Genomic DNA, 22,652 nt, shown 5'->3' with positions numbered 1-22,652 from the left:
TTAAAACACTGGCCCCGAGCTACCTTTTCTTTCCTTTTATCCCGTGACGGAATTTCTGTGTAAATAAACATTCATTATCCAATGCAAGCCTTAACTAAGGGTCAGCTCCCTGTGCTTTAACTGAATACAATGGCGTGTCTTCGAATTCACAATCACAGTTTGAATGTGGCTCACACATTGTGTTTCAATGACCAAGGCCTCTGTGAGTGAAGGACCCTTGGAGGTTCTCACTAACAGGGGTATCTGCATTCCACCAGGGAGGTCTCAAGTCTCCCCAGGAGACACTGAACCGGTACGGGGGGGGGGGGGAGGGGGGGGGGGGGGGGCAGGGGGGGGGGGGGGGGGGGGGGGGGGGGGGGCATGGTGTTTTTTGAAAAGCAATAACACAGAGCCAGAAGATAAATTAATGTCTAGGGCAAAATAATGACCTCCGAGGATAAAGATCGTAAAGCAAACAGATTGAGGGGGCAGCTGACCAGTGACCAGTTCTCATTAGTCGGTCGTTACCCTCCATTAGGCCCTTAATAAAGCACGGGGGGGGGGGGCTGTGTTTGCCCAAGGCTGGGTTGCATCTAAACTAGCTGTCTTGTTTAGATTCTAAATATTTTCATGGTAAAAGGATTGCTTGCTTTAGTTATCTTGTTGCTTTACCCCAGCATGTAGTATTCATTGTTTAAAGTTATGGACAGCTGGGGACATGGTCGTAAACTGAAACGTGAAAATGCTTATTACACTGGGAGCCTTTGTTCTCGTCATCTTTCCATCATCAGCACCTTCTGAAACACCTTCATCTCAACACTCTTCCAAGCGATGGCTACTGACCCAGTAAGCTCATTCAAGCTACTTGGCTTGATCGTCTTGCTCATTTCCGTTGCAAGAAGAGCCCAGCATGAAGGCATTCACAGAGGAATGGAAATCAGGTGGACAATCATTGACCATTAGAATTGTGTTTCTGAAAGCCAGTTCTGGATAGCTTTGCCCCCTGGCCATAGTTCACGATCAAACTGCCATCTGGATAAGAGTTCACTGCTGATCAACATGTTCTCGTTCCAGGATCTGGCATCCTTTCAATCTGCGTTTTTGTTTATCTTTTCCAGAATCAATATTGTCCATTGGGTCTTAGTGTGACCCTAGGATGAATCTGATTAGCACAGTTCCAGCATTTGAAAATCTGAATTAAGAGCCAAAAAAAAAGAGCATCTTCTCCTATTTCCACTCAACTTTATTTTACCCTTAGAGAGAGAGAGAGACCATTAGACCACTGCTGGATAGTAGTGGATAGGAAAGTGACGTACGGACTTAAGTGTAAAACTATTATTAATTTCAACAGGAGAAATACCTACGTTTATATAAAAAAGCATATTTTAAGTGTGTTTTAAATGATTGAGTGTTTATGGGTGTATGCTATACCTACTAGGGCAACTCAAGCAGTTTACTGCTTGTTTTTCAAAGTAATCCAGTTTATTTTCATTTGCTCCTTTTATATGCCAAGAATACTGCGCTATCTTGTGTGTGTAGCAGTAATTCAGATCTCTGGGTTAGTGTAAATGGCTGGATTGGAGTTGTTTTTAAACTCAAGTGCCAGTACCCTTTATCTATAATTCCAGGCTCTTGATTTCCTGTGATTCTGTTTTCTCTGAATAATTGAACAAAGTGTCCCTGGCTTGCCTTCAGATGCCTTGAGGATTGTGCTGCCCATTGCTTCACTTCTTTCAGCCTTTGTTTCAGAACTTAATGTGCATTATAAAACAGTGTGAGAAATCAACCAATCACCATTGAGGATTTGACAGAGTCCCGTTATCTTGTATTCACGTTGTCATCCCTTGCATAGAACACATTACAGAATTCTTAAGTTTAAAAAAAAAAAAAAAAACGTTTTATGTTTAACAGCAGCTCCTGAGTATAATCTTTTGTTTTTGTGAACTGTAATAAGTTTATAGGCCATGTGCTGGGTCTCTCTTATTGTAACCAGATTCGTTTTGCACAGCTTGAGCAGCCCAGCTTTGTTAACCAAACTGCACTGGATGACACCTCTTCTAACAGTAAGAGACTCGCTGCACACCTTGTGTTATTACCTGCTTCTGGAGCTAGTGGACGTCATTGCACAGTCCAAACTGTAACACAGTCATCTTGCTGTCCAGTGTAATAGTCATTACACCATGTACCCTTGTATGTAATCGCTTCACTGTCTGCCCACTCTTTGATACAGCCATTAGACTGTCTCACTCTGTAATAGGGGTATAGTATTTCAAAGCTTAATACATTTACAAATAACCATTAGAGGGACACTGAATTCAAGCGTTTTCAGATTAAATCTCTAAAATATTAATATTTCAGTCTGGAATGTATTTTTATGATTCAGAACAAAAAAAAAAAAAAAGTGAACCAACAGTTTAGGACCTGACCGCTTGACAGAATTCATCATTGCATGGGCTCGTAGTTATGAATTTCAGTCCTGTTTTAACTATCCAGCAGAATTCTTCTGTTAAAACAGAGGTATCCCATTCAAGTATGTCTTTGTTATGTTTCTCCCTCACCTGCCACATCAAAAGAATTCAATACCTCCGTTGCCTCCCTCCCGTCATTTCAATTCAGCGCTGGGACTTTAAAATCTCCACAAGTAGGCTGTCAGATATTGAGCACGGCAGAACAACCGTTTCACATTTCTCAGTTAAAAAACAGTATGTATTGTAAATGATAACAGATGGCTTCTTTTGTCCATTATTAAAAACATTTTTTTTTTTAAATCACAGGGCTTCATATGATTGTTGAGTTTATGTTTCAAAGACGAACTCCGAGCCATCTCTTTCATTCACGTTATTCACCTTCCTTGATCTCCTAATCTCAGCGGTTGGGTTAATTCAATATCTTCCCAATTATTACCCTAGATTCCAAAATGTTTCAATTGAAAAGTCTCCTCCCTTGGACTTGCACAATTAAATCCAAATAACAAGCCTACTTTTGCTAAATGAACGCCAAGGCCCTCGGGTCTTTTTATCGACTGTGCTCCTGAAACTTCAGTACCATTGTTAATTGATGGTTGTACAGTACCTAGGAATGCACTGTAATGTATAGGTTTGAATCTGTAATGCTGTTATTGAAGTCTCCTAGGGTGGGTTCTAACTAAAAAAAATACTTCTCAAAGGATCTTTAAAGAATGCATTGACACTACAACAGTTTGATGCAGAATGGTGATACTCTCATATGTCTTTAAATAGTACAAATGATATCCCAATGGTATGGACCAAAACACACTGGTATTCCATTGTAGTATAACAATCAGTTAATTATCTCTGGACCACTATGTACTAGTGGTTCTAAATGTATTCCATTATGTTGCAAAATTCCATTATGTTGCAATAATGCTGTGGTCTTCTGATGGTTCTGCTTGGATTAAAAATGGTATCTAGCTCAAGGTATTATTCAAAGTCCTGTTTGGTGAAGTACTGTATAGTACTGGATTGAAACTCATCAAATCTTTCCCCATGATATCTAATTGTTTTGTCAAATATGTTCCTGTTAAAAAAATAACTGACTAAGCCCACCCTTCACTCACCAGAGGGTCTTTGCCCTTGAGAACACAGTCCTCTTTGTCACCTGGCAGTGGGGGCCAGTAAATCTGCGAGACAAGGAGAGAGAAAGACAGAGTTAGTGCCAGACACAGAAACACACACAGACACACACAACCACCTTTGTGCATCTGTCAAATGAAATATACCAGGTCATTCAACATGTTCCCATTTGATATCAAGCATTGACATGTTTTAACTGTGCTTGGGAATGAGAGTGATGGGAATAAGAGGGGATGCTTTTCAAAGCTTTTTCATCTAAAGTGTAAATATTTTGAAATCTAAACAGTAACGGCATTTTGAGTTATCTGAAAGCTTTTAACAGCTGTCCCTTGTTGGCTTTACTGACAGAATGCTTTGTCTAAAGTTCTCATGAAACTTGATGTACTTCATACTGTAATGATTTAATAGGATGCATCCTGAAATGTGAATACAGAAACCATTACTGTATCAGTGAGAGAATAATGACCAACTTATCTGTCAAATGCACTGGCGATGGACTGTAAGAGTTTTGCAGCAGAGTAACCATACCTTACATCTAAAATGAGGGTAATAAGACAGAGGGTCTTTTTTATTAGGTAATGCTCCCATTTATCCCAAATCAGTTAACATGAAATAAATATCCCTTTGACTCCAGTTCTGACAGCTGCGATGTTTAATAGTGAACTGATTTAATGAAAAATGTCTGCTCCAGTTTTTGAGGTTTCTTTGCAACAGCTGTTTTTACCGTAGAACACCGGGCACAGATCAGAATTCTAATTCTTAATTGAAACCTCTGTGCGAATAAAACTGGTGACTGATATAAAACTGCTGGCATCCATTCATAAGAACATAAGAAAGTTTACAAACGAGAGGAGGCCATTCGGCCCATCTTGCTCGTTTGGTTGTTAGTAGCTTATTGATCCCAAAATCTCATCAAGCAGCTTCTTGAAGGATCCCAGGGTGTCAGCTTCAACAACATTACTGGGGAGTTGATTCCAGACCCTCACAATTCTCTGTGTAAAAAAGTGCCTCCTATTTTCTGTTCTGAATGCCCCCTTGTCTAAACTCCATTTGTGACCCCTGGTCCTTGTTTCTTTTTTCAACCACCAGTATGAAAAATAAAACACATTGCAAAATGTTTCCTTTTATGTTGCCAATAAAAAGTGTGTACAGTTATCTAAGGATTTTCAAAATTGGGTGGTTGTGGTTGTGGATGAATTAATACCAGCCACGTTAAATGCTCCACTCTGTTCAAGATGCAAAGGAATATTTCGGATACATTTCCCATGCTTGAGGCACACTGAAGAGGTTCTGGACTTCAGTTTGTTTAAGATGTTCTGCTTTTAAAGATACATATTTGCTGTACATGTTTAAAGATAGAGAAGAATAGAATGACTTGTAAACAGCATTACCTGCTAGATAGTTGACCCTATCTATTGCCAAGTGTTGTATTTATTTAGCATTATTAAAGTACCTTAAAGCTATAGAACATCATACAACTTTAAGGCAATTCTTTCTTTCTCAACTCTTTCTTTCAGGCAACTTAGGCAAAAACATAATGCAAGTGACATTTTTCTTAAGCAATTTTTACCCTGTGCAAAGCTCAAGTAACACAATCCAAACATTCTTGGTTTCTGCAGCTCGTTGGGGAAGATGCTTGAAAATGCTTGTCCTTCAACAATTTGCCTTAAGAAGTGGCCTGGTGTTCCATGGCCTTTATAACCTATTCAGATTACCTATATAATGCACGTGTAGTGTGGATAAGGTATTATATAGACACTGGCGATTGGTGGACAATGTGTTGGCCATCCAGGAATTTCTCCTTGAAACATAAGAATAATTTAAACTTGCGCAGATTCTAGTGGCTGATTGATCTCAAAACTTTGTCAAGTTAGGCAGCCCATTCCCTACTCTCACCAATCTCTGTGTGAGTGTAACTTGTTAGTTGTCTGTATGTTTTGTCAGTAGGGATACGGCTATAGAGACAGAGCCCCTATCCTGTCCATGTCTGGTTGGGTGTGTCTGTGAAATAAGTCAATGGTCTGCATTGCTGTAATCTACAGCGCATGCCAACCTGTAATAACGGCCCTGTGTGTGTATTTGTGTGTGTTGGATTTTGTTTCAGTCTCTTAAGTAGCAGATCTCCTGTTCTCCTTGTCCTATCTGTCTGCTTTCCACTTATGTCTCTTGCATTGCTTTCCATTTGTGTCTCCTGTTTAATTAGGATTAATTCTGAGCGATCCTGTTTCATGTTCCCAAGCCGCAGCTCCGCCCCGGTTATCTCAGTAGCTGTAACGCATTCGCAGGTTCATGCGTGTGCTGCAAACAATGCACTGACACAACGTGTCTATTAATAATTGTATCATTCGCACCACCAAGGGAGCTCCCGACCTTATCCATATATTTCTTTCACAAGCCCAAGCTTGTTAGGATTAACCAGAAACAGCAATGGAGCAGATGTGGACCTGTTTTTAATACAGAGTGAATTTACACCTCATCAAGGACATGTTAATGGAGCTGGAAGTCAAAATCAACATGATTCCAAATGAATTCCATTTATTATATTAACTCCTAAGCTTAAAAGGGTTGGACAATTAGTTCATCTTTTGAGATGAATCCCTACTGAGAAAGAAGGCTTTTATTCAGAGTGATGCAGTCCCCTGTCATTTAAAAAAGAATATTTTTAACAGCTATGTACCTTCAAAAATAAGATGCTCCTCACTGTTCAGTTTAACCAAAACTCTACACATGAACAAATTCCAGAAGGTATGTTTGCACAGTAATTTTGCCCATGCTTTTACCATGGTCTCTACCACTTATTGTATTTGTATTTGCACGGTGTTTGTACTTCAACACACTTTCACTGTGCTTTTTTAATGCTTTACTATACATTGGCATGCTTTTGCCATGGCATGCCATTGTCAGCTTTGATCAAGGTAGTGTGTCCAAGTGTGAATCACCCTGTTTGTGCATTCCTCTTTTCCCTACATTGTTAATGGAAGTACCAGGGCCTATACTGTTCTCCTGTGTTACTATTAAGAGCCTTCTTCCTTCCTTACTGGGCTTCCTGCTATAGACAGACTGCACTTCTCACCTCACAAAACAGAACGATCAACAATGCATGTTCTGGCGTCTCCAGTGGCTCACCTAATAAAAGTGGAGAGTGAGTCATGCAAGCCTGGTTGCAATATCCGATATTGGCTTGGGGCCCACACTGGCCTTTGCATTCACGCAGATCCATAAAACAGTTTTACACAGTAAAAGGTGTGGTAAAGTGTATTACAAAACAAGACAAACCATGGTGAACTATGGTTAAAAAAAAAAATATATATTATATATGTGTGTGTGTGTGTGTATATATATATATAATGTATGTAACTGTGGGACAAACATGGCTAAACTGCACAATTGCTACGCAAATATATTGTCATAAACTTTTAGAAGGTGAGTAAGGTCAGGTGCGACAGTAGTTTGTTGCAGTAGGGATGAAGAAACATTTGCTCTAATCAAAATTTGTTCTGACGGTTCAACCCAGAATTGCGTACGCGTGTTGGTGAGGTCAACCTTGCTTTATCAAAATCAGTTTGTAATCGTGCAGCCGACCCACATCGCACCAGGTCCGACCCAAATAGAGTGTGCTGGTGTGAAAGTGGATTAAGATTTACACTAGCAATGTGTCATTGAAGCGATATTGTGAAAAACTGCTATTTCTTGTTAATAATAATGATGGTTGAAACACATTTCTAGATGTTTTATAATCGGATCCCCGAGTTTAAGTATGATCAGGAGATTTAACAAGGAGGCATTGTGGTCTCAGAAATACCTCATGCCAGTCAGCGATGACACTTCAGGTGCAAATAAGTGGATGATTAATGGATGTGCATGGTCTCAGTATAAGAGCACAGCGGGTAAGGGGTACTGGCGTGACGGTTTGAGAGTATTGTGACAGCAGCTAGTTTAGAAAACCCCTGATGCTTTAAAGTAAATCTGCCTCATGGTCCCTTAGGAGTTCTAAGACCTGCTTCTCGAAACCTTGAACCGAAGCAGCTGCTTATTCCATCCTGCCACCCAAGAAGGTGTTTAAACAAGTCAAACTGAGGCTTGACGTACGCCAATTAGCATCAAGTCAGAGAGCGGCGTTGGATGGAAAGCTATGTGGCCAGCGCACAGCCTAGGAGGAAAGAACTAGAATTACGTCAAGGTTTTAAACCCTTAACCTGCAATGATTTTGTTTACATGGTTGTCTTTCCAGAGACAATGAAATAACAGTGCATCTGCACAGTCACAGATGTGTGTATTGCACAGATGACTGAAATGTAGTCCAGCACACTTTTTGGAAAACTGACGATACAGGCAGACGCATGGAGAGTTTCAGGCTCAAGACCATTCCAAAAAGGTAAATGGCTTAAACCATTTTTAAATTCGTTTTTTTTGTTTTTAATTCCCAAATTTCAGACCATTTGGAAGGACGGCACAAGCTCACAATTGGGAATGTCCAAACCCATAGAGAGACGGTGACATCATTACCCCAGACTGAGCCTGAGAATTTTTTCAGGGAGTGAGTAAGGCTGGAGGATTGTTTTGTTTGAGATACAGTAAGCATGTTTAAGTGGCTGAAGATTTGGCTATTTCTTAAAGCAAATACAATAGCAAATACAATAATACATTTGTCTTTGATTTCTTCGTTTTTTTGTTTAGTTTTTTCTGCTTCTTGACGTTTTGTTTTCCTTTTTTGCTGACACAGAAGCTTAGTATCGAACTCGACGAAGCATGAAAGGATAGGACCTTTGTAGGGTATAGCTTAAAATAATGTTTTGTGTTTTTTTCATTTGTTTATGTAACAGGGGCAGGCTGGGTGCAAATGGACGACCCAGCGCACTGCAAACAAGTGTCTAAACTAACGTTGCCAAAGAGCCAGGCTTGTTTGCATTCGTGGTTATAGAGCTTTTAACCTCATCTCATCTCACCATCTGGGAACAGAATCCTTAATGGCAGTGAATCACACAATGCATATATTTGTAAATGTATTGCTCATGGAAGACACTCAGAAATACAGTCAGGCATGTTGTCACCAGGTGCTATGAGAACTTCCCCTCCCAGCTCTGCAAGCTCATCTCAGTTCTGGCCAGAACACACTATGCCATTGAGTCCTGGGTCCCTCTCAAGCTGAGATGAATTGTGTGGTGGTTTTGAGTCCCTTGCTCTGATTTACTGACTCTACGCTCTCGCAAGTAAGAGTGCTCTTACACTTACAAGTCTGACCCGAGCCATCATAGAGTAAATCGGGTCATATCAGTTGGGCCACCTGCTTATACTTATGTTGGACTCTAAGCCGCTTTATGTCCTGTATGTGAAAACATGGCCCCTGAACTAAATTGTGTAACCACAGATATCATGTCTTCATGGCAAGCTCACTACACATGAAACATGCCGTGTTTATTTTATGGTTGACACAGATCCAGTTGGTCATGTAGCGTACATGACGCAATTGTTTTCCTTCTGGTTAGCTACAGCCTAGAACAGGGGAAGGTCGGTACCTCTTTCGAGTCAATGTTGTTGGGGTCCAGGCGTAGAGAGTACAGAACATCCTTCCCTCCAATAAATAGCCGGTCGTGATATTCATCCAGAAACATGGAGCTTAAATTGAGAAAGCCTCCATGTCCAATGAATATGGATGACCTGTTTGTGGCCAGGAGATCTGAAAGAACAAAAAGAAAGTGTTTCAGCTGCAGTATCTTGGCAGGGCATGCTAAGAGCTCTTGGATGTTCTATAGGCACCAGTTCCATACTAAATACATTCCACCCACAAAGAGCATTCTGTAATATGCATTGTGATGTCACTGTGAATTTTTCTGTGGGTTTGTGAGGTCTTTGGACTCCCCAAACCCCCCCCCCCCCCCCCCCCTCTATTAGCAATGTGGTATTTTAATAAATTGGTCCTGGGGAATAAGTACATTGTTCTACTGCATGTATCATATTGTACTACAGTGCAGCGAAATAACAAAAACGCCTTAGCAATATACGTGGCTGGCTAGTATCTGGATGATTTGATTGAAGTGTGATGTCATTTTTAAAGTATAGCTTGTTTTTCAGAAGGCTGACTCATGCAGCTGTTCATCTTATAGAGATTGAAGTTGTAAAATGATCCTCTGTAGCTGTTGAGGTTTGTGGTTGGAAAGATACTGGGTGCAAGATGGTTGAGTCAAAAGGAAAAAAGTAATGCTTTTCTTTTGCGAGGTCTCTCGAGGGAATAGAGTCCAGAGAAACATTGGGAGGACCTTGAGCTGTTGTTTACTGTTTTTTGTCGTGATCCCCCCAAAAATAGGTCTTGACCGAAAGTTAATGTTTTTTAAAATGTGTATGTTTTTCAAAAAAGAACAAATTGCACTTTTTCCGGGAAAATATATAAAGGATTGTAATTATTCAAAATATTGCAAAATGTTTACTTACAGTAGTGATTAAAAAAAGGTTTGCCAAAAGTAACTGCTAAAAAATGTGTATTTTATGTCTAGTCTTTCCTCCCAACTACAATTTTGTTAAATTGTTCTCTGAAAGGAGAGGAACACCCTTTACTGGTCCCTAAGAAAACTTAAAATTCTGAATTCTGAAAAACAACTTCAGAGTTGCTGTTTTTTTTTTGTTTTGTTTTTTTTATTCACTAAATATTTGAGTGGGTGTTTTGGGTGTTTAGTTTTCACTATCAGAATGTTCTTTGACTTAATTTCATAACCTGAGACTACCTGTCCTGTGTCTTTACTTTTAATGCAAGGACGTCAGAGAGAGTGGAAGTCAGAAATGTCTTTCCTTTTCACAAAAACATTGATTGGAAGCCTGTCAAATGCATCCTACCTAATCTCTAGCCCATCTCTGCTGAATCTTCCCCTCCTCTCCATTAATATGTCAAGAACAATAACACTCTGTATTCTAACAGAACCTAGTGCTGCTGCACAGCTCCAATAGCTAAAGCCCAGAGCAGTGTCATTCCATTCTGCTGTACACACTATAGAATTAACTAATTTTCCTAAACAAAGTCAAATGAAATAATGTTAACATATTAAATTACATAGCACTTGAAAGAAAAAATAAATATATAACATTTCAAAATCTAACGTGAAATACAGTACTGCTATTATGGCTTCCGGTAGACTTTTGCGATATCATTTTGTAGTTTCTTTGAGTTCATGAGAGTAAACAAATTATGTTCATCTAGTATTTTTTTATTTCTTTATTTTTTTTTAATTATGTCTCAATCATAAAATTCTAGGTGTTGCAAAATGTTTGGTCACAGCTACACATTGTAAGTTTGCAGTGTGGAAGGTAGTGGGGTTGAGCAGCTCAGAGCATGGAGAAAGGGCTGGTCTGCAGCATGGAAGGTGGTAACTTTGTATGTATTAATGCATAATATTTTTGATGTGCTTAAGTGGAGAATGTGTATGGCTGAAGAGCATACTGAAAAACGTGTGTACAGTGTACACATTCCAGTTCAATTGCGAGTCACCCCAGGCTATGAAAACCTTTTTGTTCACAAAGTGCTTATTGCAGCATTGTGTATACAATGCATGTGAATACAGCCTGCTTGTGCGCTCCATTCTCATCTGCCATCGTTGAATCCCAGCATGCAAAGGTGTGTTGAGTGAAATTTAAGTAAATAATAAAATCACACCTCTCCCTCACCCAGTCTCTAAATCTATTCCAGAATGGCCGAATTTCCGATAACAAAAAACAAAAAAACGGAATTCCACATATCATCTTGTGAGGTCTTTTTTAAAAGGGTCAATAGTGCTGACAAGACCGTGGACAGGCTGACAATGAGTAAAAATACTCAGAGTTTAGTTCTGTTTATTGACTACAGTTCTTCTGGAAATAGTGGATCAGGGTAGAGCCCAGATGCAGTGTGATGGCCCTAAGCACTGGACTGTAGTGAAGCTGGCTCCTCGCAGGGTAGGCTCAGTCCCCTATATGAGTACTCAGTGTTCTGGAATCTCTCCTTGTGTGGGTTTGTTTTGTGGACGTTGTGATTATGGTGTGGTCTTGATGTTGTTTGAAGTGTGGTCAGGACAGATTGCTGGGGACTGCCCGCAGACAGGAATTGTCGAGCAGCCAATCATGTGCTTGGGAAAGTTCTTTCAGGGAAACCAAGGATTTAAGGTGGAAATGACAAACCGTGTCAAGAATAGGAAAAGTATTTTTAAAAAAGGAACATTTCTCAAGTGTCGTTAGGATTTCTTGTTTAGTTCTGATTGGACCGATGTAATTTTAAAATTGCCAGCTAACTTGCTAAAAGGGAGATGCTGCTGCTCAAAACTGTGAGAGGAAAATGAAACAGATGGATGTCACTTAATTTCATAAAGCAGAAAGATTCAGAAAAACAGACAGATGGATTACTGGCCAGTCACTAATGAAGATATTACATTTCTACTCTGCTGTATAAATATGTGCGAGAACATTCACAGAGGCAGCTAGTGTTAGAGATTGAGACTAGTCTGACATTTACATGTCAGTAGAACTCAATCCAGAAATTCACTCAAACCCACAGAGGGGCTACTACCTCTGGCTCTCCAGTGCAGCACTGACAGACACAGTGACACGCTGTCAATAAAGACTCAGCCTTTGATTTATAGAGGGCTACCGTGCTGTGCTGTTAGGCAGTGCTGACAGACACGGAGAAACCTTGTCAAGACGGCAGTACCTCTCAATGTCTCCTGCCCGCATCATCCAGGCAGCCCCCCTCTCTGTCTCTCCACACCTGTCACGACCTCTGCATGTTTCACTCTGAGAGTCAGAGCTACCGTGGCTAACTGGGTATTACAAATAACTTGTTTTCTCCCTTTACCTAACCAGGAGGGTTAATAACCACCCAGAATCTGTGTGTGGGGGGGAGGCAGAGCGGCGTCATGTTCCACCCAGCCCTTCACGTTTGTTTTCTCGGGAACTGAGTTTGAATCTTGATGTGTAGATCGCTGATGCCACACCAGATCTAGAGATGGACCAATGTAATGCTTCTCTATGCGTGTCACAGGGCTACCTCTTATAGATTAAAGTGCTGCCTCATGCTGCATTCTTTTCGTGGAAGGTTTGCAACACCATAGGCACCCCGCTGATGTTTATGCTACCATTCCGGTAACGTGTGCTTGCCGTTAAGAATGTTATTGCATTATTCGTGCACAAGCTTCTTAACAGATTGTGTCATTTATAGTGCAGTTCATCTGTATTGTGCTGGACAGCATGTCCTCATCATTTCCTTTGAATGACCAATGAGTGCAGAAACATGGAAAAGCAATGCTGATGGACCTCCTTGGACAAGGAATTCCTCAACTGGGATGCGTAGAGGACAGGGGGTGACTAGGTACTCTACAAACTGGAGACCAAATCACTGAGGTATGCAGATAGTCTCCAAAGTTGTCTTGCCTTTTTACAGGCTTAAACAATTATACGGTAATAATTAAAGATATAGACTTAAGCATGGAAAAAGTCTGTTCCCGTTATACGTTCCATTGTATTCTTTCCCAATGTCAGCTACAGTATGCTCGCAAAGCTTGCTAAGTTTATTTAGCAACTTAATCTTATTTCAGGAGAGCTCAGTGAAAGGTATGCTTTCAGTGGGGGTGGGGTGGGGATCATATTTATTCCTTAACGAAAGGATACAGCATCTCCAAAATGGAAACATTCTGCAAACCCCCAGTGCAGTACAGAGTGACAGCCAGCCAGAGAACTTCAAACTCCGGTGGCAACAGCACCCTCAGCTGTTGATAAATGAGGTTTCTGATTCTGTCAATACTTCGCCTTCCTCTTAATATGCTACACCTCCAACACAAAATAAAGATAGAACTGCTAACGCAGAGAATGGAGGCATGAAGTTGAGGGTTTTTTACAGTCCATCTGGAATCGATTAATGCCTAACCCTTATTATAGCTAACTGCAGTTGTCACACGTGTTCCTGACGCCCAGCTTCTTGGCCCTGACTTGTTCCAACTCCTGTCTTGCATTTCAGTGTGATCAGCGATGTGAGGCCAATCAGACATTCAGGCCTGTGAAGCATGAGGCTGTTTGAGTGCGCCCTCTGCAGGCTTGTCAGGGTTGAATTATATCTCTATATCCCCGTGTCAGGGGGAGAAACATAGCAGATGGCCCTTTTCTTGCCTGGATTCTTGCTGGTTAGCACAACTGTGCGAGCGCAAGGGTGTGGAACTGATAAAGCAGAAAGGAAGTGGACCGGCAGAAACTTTTTCCGCTAGTCTATTTTTATAATTAAATCACTGTACCTCCAAAGTTTGTTGAGCAATCTGATTCTTGATCCCACTTGGATAAACTACTTATCAGTCTCTCAGCTATAACTATGAGTCCTGACAGATTTCTCAGTTCCTCATCTCTAACCACCAAGCCAAGCCCGGCTTCCTGAAATTGGACTCAAAGGCAAAATTCTTCACAAATATCTGTTTGAGGCAATTGAAAAAGTATAATTCCCAGTCTGGCTACTGCACTGCTTACCAGTCTCTCAACTAACCACTTCCAGTCCCTCAGCTATACCACTATGCCACTATACCTCCCAGTCCATCAGCTCTTACCACTAGGCAACACTGTCCCCACGTCTCTTGACTAACTGCTTAGCCACTTACTCACAGCCCCTTACCTCTAGCAACTATACTACCCTTCTGTCTTCCACTCCCCAGTTCTGAGCCACCATGCTCAGTATATTTGTCTAGCTGATTACATGTACAACAGTTCAGTTCCCCTTCAGTCTGATCCCTGGCTGCTGTAATTGGCTTTCTTTGCTTCTTTAATTCACTGTAAGCCAGTAATTTGTGTGGTTCTGTCTCCCACTCGCCCCATGCCCTGAAATCCGAGCCCTGTGATAATATTGTTTCAGCGAGACTCTGACACCGGCGGCCACTGCAGAGGCAGTGAGAGCTGCCTGGTACTCACGCCTGGGGAAATAAAGAAGTATTAGGGCAGGTGACAAGGTGAACTACTGGCTCCCCACACCACTGGAGACCTGTGTGACAGAGAGATTCAGGGGTTCCGCGCATCATTTTCACACTGAGGAGAGCACTCAGACTGAGGTTTAAGCTTTTAAGCTGGGGGAACACAAAGCCACTTTTTCAGGAACTGAGGCTTGAAACTTAGTTCCAGGAGACCGGGAGACCTAGTTTGAGACAACTTTGCTGTGTCAAACCCAAGTTTCCTGTGGAGTGCTGTGCAGTGGCCTGAAACATAGTCTCCTGAAACCAAGTTCAAAGCCACACAGTGGCTTTGTGTTCCCTCAGTTTTACCTCCTGGTTCTGCTAAAATGTGTCTCTCTCTTGCTTTCTTCTTCCAAGTCCAATATCCTATCCACCATATGTAACTATTGAAAGTCAAACAAAAGTCTCACATTTTCCCGGAAACTCAAAGATATGGTAACTGTTGGGATCTGCTGGGTTTGTTAGATGCTGAGTATCTTAGTATGTGATGGTTTATAAATCTAATACTGTACATGCACTCTCTCTGCCACCTTCTAATATACTTAAATACACTTTTAATATGTGTATTCTGTGCTATACTGCAGTAAACTTTTATAATGGCACAACCTCTTCCGTTTACATATGCTACAAAGCACTATATAAAATTCAACCTAATAAACTTGCCACCATACAGTATCTGACTATAGAAATTGCCATGGAAACAGAGTATTTGTTTTTGGTGTTTCAACTTTGGGAACGGGACACGATTTATTTATTTATTTGATTATTTAATGAATTAAGAAACTTGGGATATCGAGGTTCTCCTTCAGAGCGAAGCTAGTTAACCAGGGGTCCGTGGGAGCTGGAGGGAATGGTGTCGGCGCTGTTTGCGTGTCTCCTGCTGTGCTCGGCCTCCGGGATCACATCCCATCGCTCAGCCAATTTCACTGCCCACCCCGCGGTGGCCAGCCTCACTAAGTGTGGAAAGCCAGGCTGACTAATGATGCCAATTAGCCCCTTCAGCTCTATTGCGCCCGACTGCTTCCCTTCCCGTGGTATGAGGTCAGGGCATTGTTTATACACCCTCGAAGGCCAGCCAGAGTTCAAAGGACCTGCCACTCACAAACTTGTATAGGTCAGTTAAACTGAGCAGGCCAGGAGCTTATTAACAGTAGAGCTGGATTCTGGAGCAAAAAAGTGAAAAGGTTTGGCTTGACATGTTATTTATTATGTTATTATTGATCATTCCATCTATAACTTAAAACAATTCAAATTGAGTTAAAAAGGGACACCTTGGAATACAATATGTCAGTGAATGTGATACAACCAGGTGTAGTTTACAGTTTAAAAAAATTCAGGGCATGATTTGCATTTGGTGAAAAATACAATATTAACCCATAATTGCAAATGTAACCTTCCGGTGATATCGCTAAAATGGAATCCGCCCCAGGAATCGGAATGGAATCGCTCTGTATAGAAGATTGATGACTTTAAAGCCCTTTTTTTATTGTGGCTTCTTTCATGAAACGCAAACTTAATATGCCAGATTCTCGAAGCGAATGTACTTTTTTTTTTGTTCCTCAACAAAGAAAAGCAAACACTGAAGTTAAAAAAAGAAATACGGCACTAAAAAGAAAAAACTAGGAAGAAAAAAGAAAAAAAAGTATTTTGATGAGAAGTCTTTATCAGTGTTCAATAAAGAGGTCAACAACAAAAGTCTGAAGCACTTTGATGAATATCAAACTTTATTTCAGTCACGAAAGCAGAAATAAATCCTGAGTTTTGAAGCTTTGGGAATAGAAGCCGCTGTCAACGGTCTTCAGAAATGAGCTCTGAAGGCTGCAGGCCAGCGCTCTTACCAGGAGATTTCTGCAACTACAGGAGGCAGCAGTCTAACAGTAAACAGGAGGCACACTCATTGTTTCTCTAGTCTTATTTGTTTAGTTTTTTTTCCTCTGGAGCCAACTTGACACATTTTGTAAAGCTTGTTGTTTACTTTCCTTTTGCTTTTTTTTTTTTTTTGCTTTGCTTGTTGATAATACTCCCCAACCAGGGAAGAAATGCAATTCCATGTTCAAAGAAGCAATTTATAAAACATGCAATACTGAAAGCACTGTTTCAGACCTGGGATATCATGACTGGACTGCTCTGCCTCTCAGAGTTCATCTATAACCAATAGAAGACCCTCAGCTCTAAGCAATGAAACACGCTGCCTCCCGGCTCTAACACACCCTTCTTAATTAAAAAAACCTTGTAGTGGTCAAGTAAATATCTCCTGCCCCTATAACAGCTGGTTTTCTTATCTTTTATGACCCTCCTCGGCGTCACAGATTTTTAATTGCTCTCCAGAGCATCGGTTGCATGCATTTTTTCGGTGTTGTCTAAATTAACCTTGGTGAACACGGGGGCCATAACTAAAACACTGTGACAGGAAGGCAATTTGGGCTAATGGTAACCCACGGCTCTAAGAAGGCAGCTCTTACTTTAATAAATAGATCACGTCCTCCTCCCAGCCCTGTCTCCCTTGCCGTGCTTTGTCAGCAACTCAGAACTGTGACAAATCAATTCTTCTGCTGTAAGCTCATTGAAAGGGTTACACATAATGAGTTCCATATTGCTTCTTTATTTTGACAATGAATACATGGTGGGCTCTAGTCTTCAGCCCTGTCTAACCCTCCCCTTACATAGGTATTAAATTCGTCCTGACAGACAGACAGACAGAGGGTTTCATCGAATAATAGAATAATGGACAGAGGCATCAAGACAGACAGACAGAAGGCTTCTTCCTGCATCATTTACAAGCTCTACTTTACATCTACCCTCTTCTGGGTACACAGAAAGACCGTTAGTTGCTCTACATATTCCATCTCATAAATGTTCTGCATGAGGAAATGGGTGCTACCAGACTACAAAAATGGTAAGTTTCAAGAATGCAAAATGTTATTACTCACTTGTTAATATAGACAGTCTGGAACACCCACACTATGAACTGACTCCATTACAATAAATTGTGTAACCAGTAACTCCACCCGAGTCTCAAAAGTCTGTCACTGCATCCTGTCTCCTCTGTATTTAGACAGGGAGCTGGGCTCTGCACTGCCCAAACACAAAGCTGTTTTCTGAGATAACAAGTCCTGTCAGCGGTAGGCAGGCCTGCATTAGCTAGCAGCCTGGGAAGCTGTCGGTTTTTCATTTCAAAAACACATGGCAGCCCTGAAAAACGGGGAAAATACACAGGAGCACCTGAGCAATAAGGGACTGTACCAGTCTTGGAGTTCTGAATACTAGACACTCATTAGCAAGGTGGCCTAGTCACTAATCCTCAGGAACTGGTAGGCAGTGTGATAAGTGACTCTCAGGCAGTGTGGCCCAGACTATGGACATGGGACAGGCAGCATGATTTTAAGTTCAATTGCAATTACTCTACATAAACTCACCTTATGTTTAAACAAACTGGATGGCAAAAGGACCATATGTGCTGTATATCCCGCAGATTTGATTATTTTTTCCCTATTCATTTAAGATCTAAAGCTTGCCAGGATAAACTCCTGAGCTGTTACAGCTTGTATCCCACGCACTGTCTGCAGCTTGTTTCAGCTTTACTTTTGCGCTGTAAAATGAACATGTTGTCCTTGAATGACTGACCTTTCTGACACAGCATGACAGCATGAAAGACAAACTGTAATATAAAAGATAGGTGACGGCAGCAAACTGTTTATACAGCACTGAATGCAGTGGAGGCATTTATAAGGAAATATGAATACAGTATGAACTTTAAAAAGGTGTTTAGTTTCTTGTAGTATTGCTTTATTTGTCAGGAACACAGGTATGGTTTAAAAGCAGACTGGAAAACAATTTTGTAAGCCATGCGCTTCAGTGCCTGTTGTGACTGTGTTTGTGATGTACATTACCCTTTTGACCACAGCTGTAGATTTAAACCAGTGCAAGCATCTAGAGTAAGCCATTTCCTCTCGAAGAAACAGGTGACTATATCGGGTAACTGAACAAACTATCCTGAGACTCATCCAGCCCCATCTGTTAATCCTTCTGCAGGTCTGGAAGATTAGAAGCTTTGTGTTAGCGTGGTTTGGGGCAGGCTTTAAACTTCATTGGATTACTTGCTATGAGTCTCTTTTAATGAAATTTACACAGAACCAGTTGCAGCAGCCCTGCTGGAAAACGGTGGAACTGCAATAGTCACTGCATGTAATGTAAAACGGCGGACATCCTGATCCTAAACTAGTCCTCTACTAGACCTTTTGAAGGGCAGTATCACCAGGTGTTTAGGAAGTAGAGTATGGAGATGGGACCTCCAACGAGTTTCAGTTTAATGCATGTAATCTAAATGTATCTGTTAGGGCACTGAATTTGCAGAGGGTGTGGCATTGAAATCCATGAGGAAAGACTCAGCCTGAAGCAGAAAGAGAGAGAGAGAGAGAGAGAAATATGATGTTTATAATTTAGAAGCTGAGAAACATAAATAAGCTTGAAACTATTGCGCCGTCTGCTCACCTCCCCTGGAGAAATCCCAAAGCCATGATGAAGACAGGAAAAGCAGGCATTCGTTTGGGTGTCAGTGAAAGCTCTTGCACACTTTGGATGAAGAATGAGGAGCTGAGTGCAGGGCAAGTGCAGCGTACGAGTGAATTTGGTGCCTGTAAAAGGTGAAAGACTGGCGGCACTGGAGACTGAAACAATCAGTCTGTTTGTTTTTACAAGTAGCATTTTAAAGCGCCTATGAAAGACCAGGGCAAGACGGTATGTCATTATTTTCAAAGGACAGGGCGTCTTGTTGATCTATTTTGAAATTAAATTCAGTGCAAGTCACTCTGACCCTGGGTATAAAAACCGACTGACAAACCGCTACCTGTGAAACCACTCACTCCTCAAGTGGGACCAGCAAACATCCCTCAGAAACCGCTACCTGTGAAACCACTTACTCCTCAAGTGGGACTAGCAAACGTCTCTCCCTGATTTACACACTTTGGAGCGTGCAATAATCAACAGGAGGTGAGGGGGTTCAGGAAACGCTCCAAAGCCCAGTGAAGGACTAGCAGGACTGGGTTGCCTGCTGCACCAAAGCGGCCTCAAACTTTTTACTTTTTACGGCTTTTTTTAATGCCCATAATGTCTTCAGGAGCCATTTCCCACTTCCAATGAAAAACAAGGGGATCTCCCAGAAGCACCATCCATTTCAGTTTGACACTTTGTAAAAAATAAATAAAAAGGAAGAATGACAAGGTGTTGTCATTTTTAACGAGGGCAAATTAGATCACAATCTTTTTTAAACTCTTGATGTATTGAAGATGTTTTTCGAAGGAAATAGTAAGGGATGTTTTTAACTATATCCTGCGATGTGACTGGTTACACTACGGCGTGCAAGAAAAAGTAGTGCAGTACACTTTAAATAAATTGCAGTAGCTATACGATTTCATTTGTGCAACAGAGTGACTTTTCTATGCAGTATAATGCAGTAGGACTGCCCATGTACAGTATTAGAGGTATAAGGTAGCTCCATAGTAAAGGTATTGTGTCACACTTACAGCAGTATTTCTATAGCAGAACATACTTGGAAGGGATACAAAAAATATGTAACTAACGTTATTTATTTTAAACAGTGTGGATAATTTTTACCTGCAGAAATGTTCACTCCTTGAGATATTGGCCTTGGAGTAGTTCATTTCAAAGTGGAGTGCAATATGTAAAATATCTAGCAGGTGGCGTTGGTGGATATACATGTAATTGGTGTCCAGTTGGTCATTAGGTAATGTAATAATGCAGCCACTAGGTGTCCCATAGGTGCTGACTATGGGTCAGAGCCCTATAAAGGCAGAAAGTGCAGTAGGTGTGCAAGCGATTGAATAATGTGATTAACAACACCCACTGCACAACACTACCCACATCACTGGACAGGGAATTAGAGAACAAGCATCCAAATGAATTCGGAAAATCGAATTGTTACAGTAAACCTGTTAAAATAATATTCCCTGCATATATATATATATATATATATATATATATATATATATATATATATATATATATATATATATATAGTAATATATATATATATATATATACTGATATGCGTACTGCACAGTGTCCATTTAGATTTCTATGGAAGCTTGTGAGGTGTGTAACTTCTGAAGGCCTTGTTGTATTGATATGACATGTGCAAAGGGATGCATAATGGATGGAACAGATCAGACACAGCTCGAGTGTTTTTAAACAAACAGCCCCCAGTACAAAGCCAAACACTAAAGAGATTTATGATACTCATTTGCGCGCGCACATTGGCATGGTTTGTCGTATTAACAGACACCCTTATTTATTATAATATTAGAATAATAATATTCAGAGTGCTGTACAAACAAAAGAAATAGTTGCATTTTATAGTCCAACTTTGTAAATAATAATAATAATAATAATAATAATAATAATAATAATAATAATAATAATAATGTATTTCAACAACCAGTTCACAACAGTATTTTTTCCCCTATAACCCTGCTGTAACTTATTTGTAAATATAATAGCGTGCTAGACGAGCAACAGACGCAATGGATATTTTTGTAGCCTAAAAGAGCTCCTGATTTAAAGCTTGAACAAGAGTGAACAGCTGGAAGTGGATGACAGACAGAGGCGTTCCGGTTGTCCTGCGGCGCTGGTTTGTTTAACTGGTATTGTCTGTAGCAACACTGTATTTTCTTTCCTAAAGCGACGGAAGCAATGCGCACTGTACTGGCAAGCCAGGCACTTTTAGCAGGTACGATTTAAATAAGGCAATCATTTTATTTGATGTGTCTTATTTATATTCTGTACCCTTGTATCCTATATGTATTTGCTGCCTGTGCTGTGCTGCTTGCAAATGTGATCATCTCTCTCTCTCTCTCTCTCTCTCTCTCTCTCTCTCTCTCTCTCTCTCTCTCTCTCTCTCTATATATATGTGTGTGTGTGTGTGCGTGCGTGTGTGTGCGCGCGTGGGCGTGCGCGCGTGGGTGTGTGTGTGTGCGTGTTTATTTATTTTCATCTGCTTTTACTTTGTATCGATATAGAATATTGATTGGTTTTTGCTCCTTCGTTTAGTTTGCGTTGCTTTGATAGGCACACTGTTTTCTCTATGCTGAATTAGCACACACTGTTATTGCATCAGGTTCTGGTAATGAATAGGCTACAGTAAGTTTATTAATAAGACTCTAAAATGAACACAAAATCCAACAGTAAAAAGGCGTGTTGAGAAATATAGACATATTTTATATTGCGTAATACTCTTCAGAATATATTTTCACTGATCGGTTTTCGATCTAAGCATTATATATATATATATATATATATATATATATATATATATATATATATATATATATATATATATATATAGTTTAAAGCTTACTATATAGATGTAATTGTTTAAACACTCTTGTCTTGTATACAGTCTATTTGCAAACAATACCAAAGATAATGAATATAAAACAAAATAATAATAATATAACAATAACAATAATAATAATACTGTACCTTTGTAGGAGAGGCGCAGCCGTGGCACGTTTAACTTGGAAGAGTCTGTCTTTAAAACGTGAAGCATCATCAAAACAGCCACCACAAGAGTTTGGGAGGCAGGTAAGTCCTTCATATTTCTTCCAAAGTACATGCTATTTAAAAAATAATATCCTTGCACTTCTCAGTCAGTGTATGCTTCTGTGTCAAAATAGTGATATTTTAATTCACGCAGTTCCCAGGATACACATACAGTGAACGAAAGTTTCCCGCAGTGGCTCCGGTGACAGAGCGCATTGACTGACCGGGTGTCCCCAGAACCAACACTCGTGAGGCAGTCTGCGGCGAGGTCTGCGTGGCTTCTTAGTTTTAGCCAGACTGAGTGACTGACACACCCCGCTTTCCTCTCGCTCGGATTGAGGAAGCTGACGGGCACGCCTCCAACCAAGCTTTGAAGCAAGGAATACTTTCTTGTGTACTTACAAAAGGGATGTTGCGAAGCTTTCTTTGAATCGTATTCCTCCCTCGAGAAAACCGAGTCCTTTCACTTATCTTCAATTTAAACCGACCCGCTGACCCCCGCGAGCGCATTTCCAGAGTTCAGTTCCAAGCAAGTGTCTCAATTAGAATAGAGGTTAGGAAAACGCGCACAATACGCACTGCG

At 40.7% G+C, this 22,652-nt stretch overlaps 1 protein-coding gene across 1 annotated transcript in view; it reads right to left on the bottom strand.

Moving 5' to 3' along the window:
• Positions 1-22,436, bottom strand: part of LOC121328621 (semaphorin-3G-like) — a 38,312-nt gene extending 15,876 nt beyond the window's left edge. Inside the window, exons 1-3 of the mRNA XM_041273467.1 lie at positions 22,010-22,436; positions 9,089-9,249; positions 3,557-3,619 (exon numbers count right to left, since the gene is read on the bottom strand). Of these exons, the coding sequence (XP_041129401.1) occupies positions 3,557-3,619; positions 9,089-9,249; positions 22,010-22,142 (357 nt within the window). The 5' untranslated portion in view covers positions 22,143-22,436. The remainder of the gene's footprint in view (positions 1-3,556; positions 3,620-9,088; positions 9,250-22,009) is intronic.
• Positions 22,437-22,652: the final 216 nt, after the last annotated feature.

Source organism: Polyodon spathula, chromosome 16, assembly GCF_017654505.1.
Source record: "Polyodon spathula isolate WHYD16114869_AA chromosome 16, ASM1765450v1, whole genome shotgun sequence".
Taxonomy (NCBI): Eukaryota; Metazoa; Chordata; class Actinopteri; order Acipenseriformes; family Polyodontidae; genus Polyodon; species Polyodon spathula.
The sequence above is the reverse complement of the archived record's forward strand: the minus strand, read 5'-3'. Positions and strand labels throughout refer to the sequence as shown.